The 16,064-nt window shown below is 42.9% G+C and overlaps 1 protein-coding gene across 1 annotated transcript in view; it reads right to left on the reverse strand.

Annotated features, from left to right (window-relative positions):
- Positions 1–3,655: 3,655 nt before the first annotated feature.
- Positions 3,656–16,064, reverse strand: part of SERPINI1 (serpin family I member 1) — a 44,937-nt gene continuing 32,528 nt past the window's right edge. The window contains exons 6-9 of the mRNA XM_021548255.2: positions 11,618–11,715; positions 6,743–6,829; positions 5,485–5,574; positions 3,656–4,363 (exon numbers count right to left, since the gene is read on the reverse strand). Coding sequence (XP_021403930.1) covers positions 4,287–4,363; positions 5,485–5,574; positions 6,743–6,829; positions 11,618–11,715 — 352 coding nt within the window. The 3' untranslated portion in view covers positions 3,656–4,286. The remainder of the gene's footprint in view (positions 4,364–5,484; positions 5,575–6,742; positions 6,830–11,617; positions 11,716–16,064) is intronic.

Genomic DNA, 16,064 nt, shown 5'->3' on the forward strand with positions numbered 1-16,064 from the left:
TGTGTGGAGCCTGATCCAAACCCTGGGGAAATCCTGGGAGTTTTCTGAGCTAAATTAACCCACAGCTCCTCCCCAGCTGTGCCAGGGGATGCAGAGCAGCTCAGGAGGGAAGGCAGCTCCTCGCTGCTGTCATCTAGGCACTGCTTTCCATCTCTTTCCAATCCATGTTTCCCACTGCACGGACAAAAACAAGCATTTCCCAATAAAACGGACGGGAACAACTCAGGAATGAGCTGGTAAACACCATTTGTTATTCCAGGAATAATACTGCCTCCTCCCCAGGCAGGGAGAAGCTCTGACAGTGGTGGGACCTCACCGTGCCAGGGAATCTGCTCCTGCAGGAATTCCAGGGATGTGGAAGGCAGAGAGGGAAGGGGGGAATTTAAGAGACAATCAAAAGAGAACAGCACATCAATGAGTCAATCCCAGTTATCTCCCTCTTGCAGAAAAGAAATTCTGGGTCCTGTGGCAGCAGTGGCTCTCAGAAATAACCCCAGCACAGCTCTGGGGCTGTTCATGGGGACAGGTTAAAGAACAACCCATTCCTGTGTTGCCCTGATTTTTTAAAGTGTTAAGTTTTCTTTTATAGTGCTTTTGAAAGTTGTAACGTTCTTTTAAAAGTTTTCTATGCCTTCTGATGTTCACATATTTCTACTGGAGCTCTTACTGTTCATGTAAATGATTGTTTTGCATTCTTCTTTGTGGGAGGAGAGAATTGATGGACTGTTGGTTTGACCAGTGTGGTTGGAGAGGTGGAAATTTCATCCTCCAATCCACTGTCACTTTTGGAATTCTATATATTGGGAGGTCAGAAATAAAATTGGCTCTTTTTCTCTCTTGAACTCACCAAGCTTCTGTGTACTCATTTCGTGTCCAACAGCGACATTCCTGCCATCTCACCCCACGCCGAGCACATAAAGCACCACGCAGGACCAAAACTCCTCTGGGAGCAATGAACTCCCTCCAGCAATCCCTGATCAAGGATCAGAGTGAGGATTGCAGATATCTGGGGGTTTGTTCCCCCCAGCTGTGATTATTAATCCCAGGAACGTGGGGCTAATGATGCTCCAAACTCAGCATCTCTCATTAACTGTGCTGAGATCCACCTGTGCTTCAGCTCTGCTCAGGATATCCAGCTTTGCAACACTCCCACAGGATTCCTGTCAAAAGGAAAGTCCTTCTCAGCTCCTTAGGATAGAGTGACATCTTGTGGTTTCTTCTTCTGTCCACCACTGACAAATAAAAATTAGCCAAAAGAGCCTTCACTAAGTTTGGGTTTGTCTCTGGTGTAACATCTAGATCTTGTTTCTTTGAGGAATCTCATATCCTTGATTCCCATACACTGATACAAAAGTTCACTTCTGGCTTGTGGAAAGAGAATGAAAATTCGTGCTCAAACAGCAACAAACCCATTCTAATTCACACAAATTGGAAAATTTTGGCTGAATACAGACTCTACAAAAACCTTCAGGTGCTCAAGGTCACACACAAGTGGGATCCTAGCAGCCAAATAAATCCATTTTCAGAAACAGCACTGCTGCTGAAGGGATTCTTGGGGAAAACCTTTCCAGGAGCAGCTCTGGAAAGCATTCCCACCTGGAATGGGACCTGTGTGCAAGGAAGAGGAGAGGATCCCATCAGGTAATTGCACCCCAGCACTGCCACACCGTGGGTCACTCCTTTGGCACAATTACAGAAGTGACAGTGATTTGTTTTCTGATAGAGCCTCCAGCACAAAACACTTTTCAATTGAAGGCTGCACACCTAAACTCATAGATGAGCTACAGCTGACAAATTCCCCCTACCAAAGAAAAGATGTTAAAAAAAAGCCAAAATTATTTTCCTAGTTTTGTAATGGAAAAGCAGTGGCATCTTTGAAGGTAACATCATAGAAAATCTGGAGTAAAAACCATCATGGAACAGCATCCATATACCTATGAACTGGCAACAATATTAAAGTTATTATTACTACTGAAAACTATGGAAATAATTCATGTTGTTGCAAACCAGGACATTCTCAATTTTCAAGAAACAGAAAAAAGGTTATTTTGCATCTGTAAAGCCTGGGAGAGCAGCAAGTGAAAGCACAAGTGTTTGCATTTCTGTTCCTGCTGGTTCTCCTATGTGCCCATTCGGGCAATCCTGGGAATTTGATTTGGAATTTGTCATTCTGCATCATTCCATTGTACTTCTGCTTAATCCAGCTGCAGGGGCATTCAGTGCATTTGCCTGATATCCTCTATAAACACTTCTGCCTGGCAGCTGTCCTTCCAAAATTCAAAGCTCCAGCTTAAATCTGTTTTCAGCCCTTGCTTTATTAAGGAATATATATGTTGCAAGGAACTGACAGTAAGAAAAGGCAAAATTGGTCAGGAAGAACTTTTGATGGACTGAAAATAAACATGACTGAAGGCTTCTCACGTCCTTCTCAGTCAGAGTGAACACCACAAAAATAGCCTGAAAAAAAATGTTAAAAAGCTTAAAAACCAGTTTCTCCTAAGATAACCCACAGGAGATCCTCAGCATATGGTGATGCTTACAGACATGAGGGGATGTCCACGGAGTTATTTAAATGTGAAGAACCAGCCCTTGTGTAACCCACACCAGAGCTCATTTTACCTGCAGTGAGGCAGTTCTTGTCTTGGTAAAATTAGCCCCTGTTCCTTCTGAGCAGCACTCCCCTTTCCCTCCACAGCATAATACTTTTAGCTGCACAAAGCAAAAATTACCATTTTCATCTAAATTTGAATACAAAAGCTGTGTTACCAAGTCCAGACTATAATACAGCAAGGTAACAAGCACCAGCAACACACTTGGGAAGCCCATTTGTGAAACCATTCGAGGAGGCAGGGCTGGAAATGTGTTCAAAATTTCTTTTTTCCAAGGGAGCATTCCCAGCCTGCACAGAGAACATCCCTCATGTCCTGGTCTGACCTGCAGGAGCTCCACCAGCAGCAGAGGAAGACTGAACAACGTGTCAGATTTTGGAAGTTCTCCTTGCATGAATAACTTTGGGAGCTCTGCTGTTCTGAAGTGACTGATTGCCAGGGAAGCCTGTAACTGCACTTCAGCCAAAATCCATTTGTTCCCATAGAATTCCAAAGAGAAAACTCCTATTGACTGAGAAAAAACCCATTTATTATCCAAAGGTTTGTATTTGTGATCTGTTTCAAAAGAGCTCCTCCCTTCTTTTCTCCTATTCTCTCTCACCTTTTTAATAACCTCTGTTCTTTTTGTGTTTTGCACAATGAGGAAGGAAATAATTATATGTCTCTCTGCTGACAGTGGGTACTGCTCCCCCTCTTCCAAATGGAAACAGCAACTAATTCCCCTGCTAATATTTCCTTCTGCTAGGTGTCATTCTCCTCTCTGTCAGCCTGGTCTCAAGAAAAAATTAGGAAATGAAAAGGATGATGTTGTTCCTTTAGATATTTATTTATTAATTGAACATTTTTAGACACTTAATTTTAAGTTGGTGTGGTTTTTTTTTTTTGTTTTTCTTTTTGAGAAAGAACATTCTAGAGCCCTGAAATGAGATATTGAAGAGTAGAACTGCTGTGGGGGGAGAAAAAATATGTCCACACAAATGCCATTACTAGTGAACTCCTTTACTTCAGTCACACACAGAGCTTTCTACACTGACAGGTCTCAAATATTCATGCGATCGGGTTTTATTGGCATCAACACTTAGGGGGTCAGTGGCAGTCACATGCAGGAGCATCCAGAAAAGCAGCACTTGAGAATCACGTGGGAGAGTTCACACAAAGTCTACCACAGGCAAGAATCAAATCCACTGGGCTCACTTAGCTCCATTTTCTCTGCTCTAGCAGTGCATCATCACAGGCTGTGATGTCCCTGCTCTGCCAGGGACAGGATGAGATCACAGTGTCCACATGTGCTTCTTCAGCTCTGGAAATGCCCACCAAGCTTTGCCATTTGCATTATTCAGAGCTGCACACATTCTGCTCCTGTCTCATTGATCAACTCAGTCTTTGGACTGTAAAAAAATTACAAATAATGGATTTGCAGTTTTCTGCTTTACAACCCACTAGAACAAGAAACAATTGTTGACATGTACACGACTTTATTTTAAGGACACAGCAATCACAATGACAGAAACAGAACCATTACTTTAATACTGTAAGCTTTCCTCTGGGAACTGACTTGCACACAGTTAGATCCGAAAGCGTTTTGAAACAGTATCTTGGGGGAAAACACAGCAAACCTTAAATATATTAACTTCAAACTTTATGTGCTTATCTCCTCCTTTTGGTAGCTGGTGGCAGTTAAAGCTTTTCAAAGTCGTGGCCACTGGAATTCATTGCCTCGGGGTGCATTACCCTTCCCATGAATAACACCGTACCTGTGGAGAAAGTGGGAAAGGAGGGAGGGAGGGAAAGGTGTCAAAAATAGGAGGAGCTGAGGATTTAACATGATGAATACCAACCAAAACCTCTAGAGCAGTGCTGGGTGATTGTTACAGGAATAAATGTCTCAGAAAATGGCTCAGGAGCTCTGTTTGAAGACAACAATCAAACCTGAGCACTTGGGATTGTCTGGAGAGGAAGGGCAACCAACAGGATTTTTTTCAAAAGGTTTCCAGCCCCAGATTTCTGGATTAGTAACAAGCTTTGAGGCTTTAGCTACAGTTGTTGACAGCTTTTCTTTCCACGTGCAACAAGGGTTCTGTCCCAAAGCGACCAAGTTCCACTCTGTCCTGATTGGAACTTTTCTTTTTGGGAAGATTTTTGGATGTGGAGTAGCAACAAAGGCCAGATAGCCTTCTCTAGATGTATTTTCTATCTAATGGGTCTATAACTGTAATAATATTTAATTTTAAAACCCTAGGAGTTGGCACCCTGCTTTGCTTTTAGCTGGGATGGAGTTTGTGGCAATGAAGTCCCACAGGTGACTCTCCCTAACCAGACCCATAAAAACCCTGTGGATGCACAGCAATGTTTTATCAGCCAGTCACATCCACATCATTACAGCAAATTACAAACTCCAGACTCAGGAATTACTTAATCCTTGCCCCTTTTGCTGGTGAGTGCTGCTCTCATCCCTCACCTGCTACAGAGCACTTGAAGAGCACAACAGAATTATTAGAATTATTCCCAGCTGTAATGTCCCTCCATTATGCAAATCATTTGGTACTGGGAACATATTTCACTGGGCTGACTGCAGCCAAGCTCTCAGGGGGACTGCAGTGATTATGGATGCTCAGGGCAGTATCACTGTTCTCTCAACAGAAATGGTGAATTTTTCTCTTCTGTGAGTGTTTTTCAGGATTGTATCAGATGCTGGTGTTTTATCTGGAGAAAGATTCAGGGCCATGGAAAAGGTGAGTCTTTAATATTGGGTATTTTAAAACAAACTGAGGAAATGCTTAATACAAGCCCAGTCCATTGGTCAAAACATGCAATTTTCCTTTGATTGCTTGAGGATGTGCTGTGAAAAACCCAGAGAAGTCTGCAATATTCTCACCTGTTCTTCTATTTCTGACCAAAAAGAAGAAGGGATGGTCCACTATGACCTGGGGATAGAGCACTGCCATTCTGCTGATGGCAATCATTCCTAGAGGAAACAGAACACAGGCAACTTGTCAAACAGCTCTGCCCCTTCTGCTCTTCAGCAGAGACCTCTGTGCAGCCCCTCAAGTCCCACACTCAGCACCAAAACCAGCAGGGAAATACTGAAAAGGAGAGAGACCTGCAGAGTAATTGCCTGCTCTGGCTTTAAGAATGATTAACAATGCAGAGTGCTGCAATTTCCCAGGCTGAGGGAGCAGCATATAAATTTTAAGGTCCAGAACCTTCAGAGGAGTTGTGAGTCCTGCTCAGCCACAGAGGGAAGTGCACTGCATTAACCAGCACTGCTGACCTGTTTTACACAGTGCAGAGGGAAAGGGAACTCTTAATAACCAGGGGATGTGCAAAAATTAAATGGGCTGATCCTACAGCTTTTGGCTGGTGTTTTTAAATATTGCAGAGCTGAAAGTAAAATTAACTGTGAATTGGGCAGAATTGGGCCCTTTGTTATTTTTATTTGGAGGTGCATGGATTTCTCCAGGATGCTATTACTAATTCCTGGTGTTTCATTTACTTCTGAATTTTCACTCCACTGTTCATAAAGACTGGAAAATGACCATAGAGACAGTTGGGCACAATTCAACCCAGACCTGGCAAGCAATTCTTCCTTTCCTCAAAGACTGGCAAATAGAGGCAATCAGAAATCACCTAATGACACAGATGGGCAACAAATAGAACTTATTTTCATGTGACAATCTGGAAACCGAGCACCAGCCCCCAGCTTTAAGAGGGGGCAGCTCTGGTTGTGCATTCAGCACTTCCCATCTTGTGTTTCAAGACACGAGCTTATTAAAATGCAGCTGCCAAAACCACCTCTCCTGGATCAAATGCCTCTGACTATCTCAATTAGCAGGTGAAAAATGATGAATGCTCAAGCTCCATGAAGAAAACACAAATTGCAGTCTGTACTCTCCTGACAATCAGAAAATAAAGGAGAGGTTTTTCACAATATGCTCAAAAGTCTTGGTAAAACATGTTACAAAAATGTCAACACTTCTGATTTGCAGAATTCTCTTCTGCAAGCTGCACACTTGCTATGCTGTGTCTCCATGCTGCTATTTAGCTTTCCTGGCTGTACAGCAAATCAGTTGTAAAAAATTAATTAGCACAGAATACCGAGACATTTGATTTAATTCTGCTTTTCAGTCAGGTACCTGAGGCAGCAGCAGCTTCTGATCCTTCCTCATTAACTTCTAGAAATGCCTTGTGCAATGCCTTTGCAAGGTAAAGTTCCTTGTTATCTGCAGAGGAAAGGAGAACATATTTCAAGTGGCTCAACAATAAGATTGAAGCATTTAAAGAACCCACCCCAAACAATGCCAAAAACCCAACACCATTATCCAGCTTCTACACCAGGCAAGGAAGGAGAAGAGCTTTCTGCCATTAAAACACCTTCTGCCAAGACCTTTTAACAGCACCATTTACCTCACTCAGATTTGTAGTGCTCTCCTACACCGTGGATATTAAAATAGCTCAGGACTGCCCAGAGCCCAGTACAGCAGAGAGGGTCAAAACAGCCTTTGGACACAAGATTTTAAATACAATTAGTGGGAAAAAAAAAGATTATAGGCAAATACTAGACATAAAAAAATCTATTTCTGCACTAGGAACAACACAGGCTTCCTCCAGGAAAATGAGGTCTTTTCTTCTTCTATTATATTTACAAGAAGCTGAAGAGAAATATTTATTGCAAGAACGACCACAGAGCTAGTTTTTTTCAATCTTGTTTCTTTTCCATCCTTCTCTGTCAGTATTTTAATTTCAGTGCCAGCCTGCTCCTGCTGAAGTCAGTGAATGTCTCACTGGTTTTTGTGGGATGCTGAAGGATCTGCTCTATTGGAATACTCAGCAGCTGTAATACCAAAGCAAGCCAAAGGCAGGAGGAGAAGCAGCAGCTGGAAAAGCCTTTCCCCAGCAGAGCTCATTTGCTGCTCTGTACACTCAGCACTGAATTAAACCTCCCAGCAGAGCTGCTGCACTTCAACCACACCAACAAAAGCCCCAAATCATCCCCCCAGGGACTGTGTGCACTAAAACATAGACAAAGCTGCTAAAACTGGTACCAGGTCTAGACTTAGAGCTGGGATTGAGTTTCCACCCTGCTCCTTTAAACCATGGGAACTGCAGCACCCACTTGTCTTTAACATTAAGCAAAAATCTTAAATCCAAATACATTTTTACATTCAATAAAACATAATGAGTGGGGAAACACCCACTTAGCCTAATCATGTATTTCAATCTCTTTATTACTGCAGCACTGAAGCCTGATCCTGTGCCCTGTAATGTTCACAGAAATATGCCACATTTTTTGCTCCCAGTGCTTTATTTTGCATAGTTTGGTGATGCTTATGGAACTCCAAGGTGTATTCCTGATGGGAAATGGCACCTCAGAAGATTGGTCTCCACCTGGTGGGCTCAGAGCCCCTAATTCAGGGAGCACAAACACTGCTAACATTTGCAATCAGGTATAAAAAGTTGCCTACTTGTGAATGCTTTCAGAATCTGAGTGTTAAAACCAACATTTTAAGTTGGCAGGAGCACAAGAAGTGCCACTGCAGATGAGACCAGTACACCCAGTTAGGCCAGCCCACTGCACCAGCTATGGAATTGCTGCTTCACAAGAAGGTAAAAAAAGCCCTGAAAATGAAAACTGCAGCACATTTGTAAGAGAAAAACATCCTCTCAGCCAGCATCTGCCTTATACCCTAACCCAAGTTTCTATACACAGAGTGCCTTTATTCAGTGCAGTATAGAAAGTTCTGATTGCTCTGGAGCAATTTCATTTTTTTCAGCCCTGCCAATCTCAAGGAACACCCAGCAAAGATCCCTGTGGTTAAGTTTTCCATGAAAGAAGCACTTTCTATTTGTTTTCCATCTGTTACCTTGCACTTCATTGGATATCTTTGTCCTTGGATGATGAAAAGAGCAATTCCACATCCCAAATTACCTTCTCTAGATTCTTCTCTTTATATTGCTACTATCACATCCTTCATTCATCTCTCCCTGCAGTGAATGAATCTATTTTCCTATGAAAGCATAATGTTGTCCCTGAGAGTTCAGGCAGCCTTTCCTTTGCTCCAGGATGTGCCTGTCCCATCCCTGGCTGCAGTGCTCCCACCTCACACCCAAATATTGAGGATTATCCCCCTTCCCCCATGGCTTTCACAGGGGACAAGGTGGGGCTCTCCTGAGCATCTCCCATCTCTTAAATTTCTCTCCAGGAGCTTCTCTGAATGTGGATTTCTGTAAGAACCAACCTGACTTGGTTGTGAGCATCTCAGGGAAGTCCCCTGGGGATTTGGTGCCAAAGTTTCAGCTTTGTGCAGGATGGCTGACCCATGGGGAGTGGGAGGGAGCTGGAGCTGCCCCCTAATGAACACGACTCTGCTGGCACCACACTTCATTTGTCACTATCTCCATATGTCTGCAAACTCCCACTCAGCTGCCAACTGGCTGCTCTGCAAATCTCATTTTTTAAAAAATAACATGTGGGTTTATTGGCTCTTCTTGCTTAGGTTGTCCCAGAAAAATTATATGGATGTCAGTCAAGACTTCCAAGAGTTATTTACTGGACTGATGCTCTTCTAACTACTTCATATTGTGGAAGGAGATCACTGAGATCCCTTCATTGCTCACTGTCACCCAGGTCACCTTGCCTTAAAAGCAGCTGCTTTTAAGGCTCTGTAGAACAGCCAGAAATATTATAACCATTTAAAGGGGAGGTTTAATATTGAAATTAGTTCAGTGCTAAGTCTTCAGTGGTGTTAAAACACTCAAGCAACAAATTTATGTGATGTGATAGAGTCACAGTGATAACATCTCAAATAGCAGAGATGATTTTGGACACCGGATGGAATCAGATGCAAGTAAATAATGTCAAAGTCTTTTCTGAAAGTGAGAGTCAGAATGCAGCAGAGCTGACAGCCCAGCAGGAATGTCCTCCTACTCACCTGTGGCAATTGTCAAAGAAGCTCATTTCTGCCAGGGAGTAACATTTGCAAAGTGCATTAACACCTTCCCTTTGGCTGCTCAGAACCCAGACATTCCAGAAGGCAAAGCTGGTCCTTCTGGGTCCATTTGCAGCTTGAGGGGAAGCAGCAAAAAAAAATCTGAATATTGAAAAATAATCCTGCAATTTAGTTTATATCCACTAAAGCCACAGAGAATTTTGCTGAGCTCACCAATCTGCCTGCAGCTGATGACAGGATTTGGGCTGCTGCTGAAATTGCAGGAGACTTTCCCCAGCAGCAATGCCAGAGCAACAGGCAGAGGAGGAGAGGATTTTTAAATGGACCAAATTTCTTAAAAATCCCTTTAGATTTGATTTACATCTTCCTAAATTAAGTGTCACTTAAAGATTTTGTTGAAATATCTGCATGTAAGAGCTCATGAAGTGCCAGATTTTCCAGAGGGCTGACCCTGAGATGAACATAAACTTCCATTTCCTGATGTTCCATTCAGGTGTCTGTAAAAGTCAGCTTTATTTCCCTTCATGTCTTATTTTCCCTTCCTCCATCCATATTTTACATGATGAAAATTAGAAAGAAGGAAAGTATTCTGTATGTTAACCACTTAAAACTTCATTTAGACAGCATCAACTGTGGGGTTTTTAAAGACATTACTTCAAAATCATTTTTTCCTTCTTAATTTACAAATAACCTTTTCATGCCCAGGTGGAACAACCTATTTTCAGTGAAAAGCAGGAAAGCTACAGTAAAACTCATGAATTTTCTCTATACACTGCTCTATACTTAAATAACAAGTAAATCTTTAAATGGCAGAGGAGTTAATTCAGTCATGCAGAACATGGTGTTTTGATTTTGTACAGTACAATTGTCAGAAATACAAAATTTTAAATAAATCATTAGTCACATGGATTAAGACACAAGCAGGTGATTCTTTTGCCAACCTCTTGATAAGTAGATGTCCTTGATATATAAATGAATTTTACATGGAACTAAATAAAAGCCAGGTGCTGCCTTTGTGGTTCCCTGTGCATTCTCTATTCTCCTTGGAGCTTTTCCTCAAGTAAATAATTTCCTATAAATAGACCAGAATTTAGAGGGAAGCTGACTTTTCTTTGAGCTGGCAGAGAAATTGAAGGTATTTTTCTTCAGAAAAAAACGCTATTTCTTTGGAAAAGGGTTTTTCATTTATTTCAACTCTTTTCATATTAGCTAAAGCCAGTTTTCCCTCAGTTTCACTGGAAAAGTGAAGGTGGCAAACATGATAGACTATAAAGAATATTTCAAACTTAGCAAAAATGAAAGGCTCTGAAGATCACAAACCTTTCTCTGTGAATGAGGGAGGAAGTTTGGCTTTATTGCCAGTGCTTTGACTGGGGCACCCAGGTGTGACTGTCCCAGGTCAGACAGTGGAGAACAGGGACTTCCCACCTGCCTGAATGCTGCTAAAAAACCCCAAAATCATACAGGTGCCACTTCAGTACAGAGCAGCTGTGGCTGCCCCATCCCTGGCAGTGCCCAAGCCAGGCTGGACAGGGCTGGGAGCAGCCTGGCACAGTGGAAGGTGTCCCTGCCCTACAGGGGGGGGAATGAGATGTTCTTTAAGGTCTCTACCAACCCAAACTATGTTGTGACTCCATGAACAGCTTTAGGAGGTATTAAAAGCATAAATATCTCACTTCCACGTGGATTTTTCAAGATACTGGATATTTTAACTGCTGTTCAATGCAGGTGGCATTTGTGAGCAAATTGCTTTTATCTCCAAACTCTTCCTTCCCGTGCTGCTTCCAGGTATCTGGGGAGAGGAATTAATTGTGCAAGAGATCAATGCTCCTCATGCTGGGAACAAACAGCATTGGAGACACAAAGTGACTCCCCTGGGGTGTGAATCCCACCTGCCACTGCAGCCATGCACTGCTCCAGGGTGCAGCTGCCTCTTGCAGGGGAATCACACTTTGTCTCCATTTCTAATGAGACCCAGTTCTGGAACACTCAGAGTGAACTCTCCCAGGTGAAAAATGTATTTCCTCATCTACCTTGAGAGACAAGACAAGAAGTTCTTACCAGACATGGCAGTGAGGTCAGCACTGCTGCTGAACAGCTCTGTAATTCCCAGACCTCTCCAGACATCCTTCAGATCAATTTCCTGTTCTACTGTGAACCTGGAGGATGGAAAAGAACATTACAAAAAGCCAGTTGTAAGCACTACTTACAGTTATTAGAAGATTAAATTTTCTAGGTGAAAACACCAAGATAAATGATGCAAAGTGGGAGATCTGGTGCTAGTGACACCTTCCAAAAATGCTTATAAACAAATGAGTTTACTCACAGCTGGATTTTTCCTAATACAGAAGCAATCAAAAATATGCTAATGGTATGTGCAGCCCCCTGCCCATAAAACTGCAGAGCAAAATTATGCAGCAGCTAATGGAAATGCTTACTTTTTACACAAGAGGTTTTCTCTAAAACCTGAATTTAATTGTGCAGATACCAGAACAGAATATCAAATGAGGCAGAGGACAGCAGAACTTCCCAGAGAGCTGCTGGCAAAGGAGTAAGAAAGATACTCCATTTTCACTTTGATAATAGAAGAAAGACCAGCTATGAATATGAATATGAAGCATTGCTGATTCAGCTTCTAATTAGTGTGGTGGCACAATTGTAATTGGGTTTTGATTGTGAGTAAAGAGCAGGGAAAACAAATAGCTGTTGGTGTAAAAGCTCTGAGTGTAACCTGGCAAACGCCCTGTTTTAGGCTGGGTTTGTGTGCTGGAAGGACAAACTCAGATCTGTCCTGAGGGCAACATTTTGGGCAACCTGGCATAGTAGAAAACAAGCAAACGCTTGTTCCATTTACAGACTGATTTTCAAACATTGTAAAAGCTGTGCCTGGTGTCAGTAGAAGAAAAAAAAAAAAAAAAGACCTTTATGCATGGCCAGACTGAGACTGGACAGCTGGAGAAACACAGAAATATGGCAGAAAAATATGAGTATGGCAGCTCTGAGCAGAAAATATGAGATGGCCACAGGCTGACACAGGAGAGTGACTATCATCCTTGTTAGGGGTGAGTTCTGGGTGCTCTGGAGAATGAGCAATGAATTCTCAGTGATTTACAACGTGCTGGCTGTAGCTGTCCAACACAAGCATGGTCTGTAGGAGGCTGCCCTGGTTTGTTCTGGTTTCTGCAGCCACTGAGTCAGACACAGCCACAGCTCAGTCCTTGGAGATGGGGCACAGAAGTGCTAGAACCACAGAAATGTGCTTCTGGGCAATGTCCTTTTTTGGGATTGAACTCCCCAGCTCCATGGAAGAACAATATGTTCTTTTCTAGTGAAAGTCTGGCCCAGAGCTGTGGGCAGGGCACAGCTGATGAAGAGCTGAGATGTCCAACACCTTGGCATGCACCAGCCTTGGCAGCCTGAAAAAGAATCATCTGGACATCAAATAGAACTGGATGAGAGTCAAGTGGATCTTCCTCACTTACACAGACCTGAAAAAAATCCAGTACATAATCTACTTTCATAATGAACTTAGAAATGCTGCTAGAAGCCAAAAATCTGGGGTGGAATGGATATCACCCAGAATTATCATTATCCAGAGAATAATTTTAGGACTTAAAATAGGATCTGGAGATAGCTCAGCACTGATAAATCACTGGTGGCATCAGCAGTGTTCATGCACTCTGTCCAGACCAATACCAAGGCAAGCATGGAATAAAAACACAGGAACTGATTCTTGTGGTTTTATTGCCTTGCAAGTTCTCAAAAGAACCAGAAGAGACCAACAAAACTTCAAGTACTGAAGAAGCTTCTCATGGTGTTCTGCACCAGTTACTGTGGTAACAAGTCTACAAGTTGCTCATTCAATCGAATTTCCCTGACCTTCAGGCTCCAAAACTAAAACCACTTTTACTCTCACAACACACCTGTAAAACATGTCCACAACTACTTTAGACACTTTGGTAAAAACCCTAAAAAAGATGAATTGAGACTTGATTCCCAATGTACAGTCCAGTCCAGAGGTCCTGTCTGTCCACATTAAAGATTTCCACAGAAAATAAACTCAGAAATATTTCCTTCTACATTATGTTTACATTGAAATGTTTTGAAAAGCACTTCCAACTATACCTACATTACAGAGAATGCAAATGAACGTTAAAATGCATTTTATAAAAGTTTCAGAGCTGCCTGTTTCCCTTTGTGTTTTTTATTTCACCCCAGTATTAAATGCATCAAGCTTTCAACACGATTTGGGTGGAAGCCAGCAGTGTCAAATTCATAAGAAAGCAGGAGGTAAAATCGGCACGGAAGGCAAACTTTGAGGTAAAAAGTAAGAAAAATAACTGCAAAAAAAGCATCTTTTTCCAAGTGCAGAGAAACAGAGTAAGACAGAAATGGAAATCAGGTGGGTTTAAGTCTCTGGCCCATTAGCCAGCAAAGACACATCTGCTCAGAGATGGAACTGACCCAGAAAGCAGCTGTGGCACAGGATGCTCCTGCACACTGAGCAAGGGGGACGTTCAGGGGAAGATAAACCTGGCAAGGCTCACTGAGCATGGAGCTGAGCAAAGGGAGAGCAAACAGATGGGTTAGAGAGGCAAGGAATGCCTGGGGGAAGGAGAGCAGAGCCACTGGAGATGGAGGCTCCATCCCTGCCTGGAAGCTCTGCAAGGGCAAACCCCGAGCAGCTGGATGAGCGAGGGGCTGCCCAGCATCTACAGAGGTGAGTTCCTGCTTTTTGTGACCAACAGAACACACCAAAAATACCACATCAGCTGTACAGATATCAAATGATCCCTTTATGAAAATAAACCTAATTATTTCCCTTCTTGGAGTTTTGTCTCGTGGTAAAACCCCACTCCAAAGAGATCTCCCCTCTTTCCTCACATGCTCTGAAAAGCAGGGAGATCAATTATTAATGAGATTTCCAATATTTTAGCTGACAACAGGACCAGACTTTTCTCAAAAGTAACAGGGCAGCTTCCACAGGCTGAAATTTAATTTCAGGCTCTCCAATTCGACATAAACATTCAGCAGGAGTTACCCCTCAGTCAGATTTGAATTTCTGTGCACTCCTTACAGACTTACAGTGAGGATGATATTCAAAATCAAAGCTGACAACCTAGAGCACAGAACTGACATTCCAGCTCATTTCCCAGACTCTGGGAATGATGAGCTCCACCACACTACCCCTGACACTTGGTTATTTGCACTGTTTGCTGCATATCATGAACCAGATAGTCATTTTTGATTTCCCCCACCATCTTTTAGATGCTTCTGATGCTAAAAATACTCTGAAAAACTTTAAGTTTCTCAGAGATTTAAGTACTTCAGATTTAAGTACTTCAGTATCAAAAATCATGGAATAGTAGCAAGTGAGAGCTTTAAAAACCACAAAGGGATATCTGAGAAACAGACACTGAAGAGAAGATTAGGTAGAGAAACCAGCAAGTCTCTGGAGATTTCAGAAGAGAATCAGGACATTTTAATGAAATTTAAAACTTGCACAAGCATTAGAATAAAATGATGCATTTATGTCACTGACATTCTGTAGTTAAGCACTAACATTCCATGTCAGGCCATCTTTCTTCTATTTTACAGCCTTATAAGAAAGAAAACAAGATGTGTTCATCTTCTATGGTGTCATGCAACCCTTAAAACACTAAATTTTCTGTGATTTTCAGGTGCTCAAGAGCCAAGGAGGATAAAGGTACAGGGTCTACTCATCCAGGAGAAGGCAACTGCAGCCTGCAGTGATTCATCCAAAATGCCATCATTTCAAAAATTCCTGAGGGCTCTGAGTGAGCCAAAGCAAGACAATTCCAGGTTTTCAGATTGGTTCTGAGGGATGAAATCCTGCAGAAGGACAGGCAAACAGAGGAAGGGCTGCAATGCCTGACATCAATATTCCTGCTTGTGATGCCCTGTGCAGGCTGAGCTGGAGCAGAGCTGGGCAGAGTCCCAGAACAAAGCAGGGATTTATTCAAGGATCTCCTCCATGGATCCACCCTGGGCAGCACCAGAGCCCAGCCAGGGCTGCACCCAAATGACCCAAAATGGTCCCAAAATGCACGAGCGCTCCCGGGGCTCTCCCTGGGATCAGTTCTACTCCATTGGCACCTTGGAGTTCATTGTCCCATTCCAGCTCCAGCCCATCAGTCCCACCCTGCTTGTTTTTCTCTCTCCAGCCCACGCTGTTTGTGCTCCTGGGCTGAGGTTTGGATCATTTGTCCTTGGTGCCCAGCTGGAGCAGGAATTGTTTTGTGTCCTGCTCTGTGAGGAGAGCTCAGCATCCCCTAATGTGAAACCCAGACCCACACACTAAAGCAGCACAGAAACTGAAAAATATAAAAGCTAAACCTGAGGCATCACGTGGAGAACAGGCCCTGGGGACTGAGGCACTGTTGGCACCCTGGCTCCAGTGCCAGCTCCTATCAGTTCCAGCATCCTGGCTGGAATTTCAGCCAGCTTGTCCCCAGGTGCCAGGAGCAGCCTCCAGGATTTAATACCC

The sequence above is a fragment of the Lonchura striata genome, chromosome 10 (assembly GCF_046129695.1).
Source record: "Lonchura striata isolate bLonStr1 chromosome 10, bLonStr1.mat, whole genome shotgun sequence".
In the NCBI taxonomy this organism is placed as follows: Eukaryota; Metazoa; Chordata; class Aves; order Passeriformes; family Estrildidae; genus Lonchura; species Lonchura striata.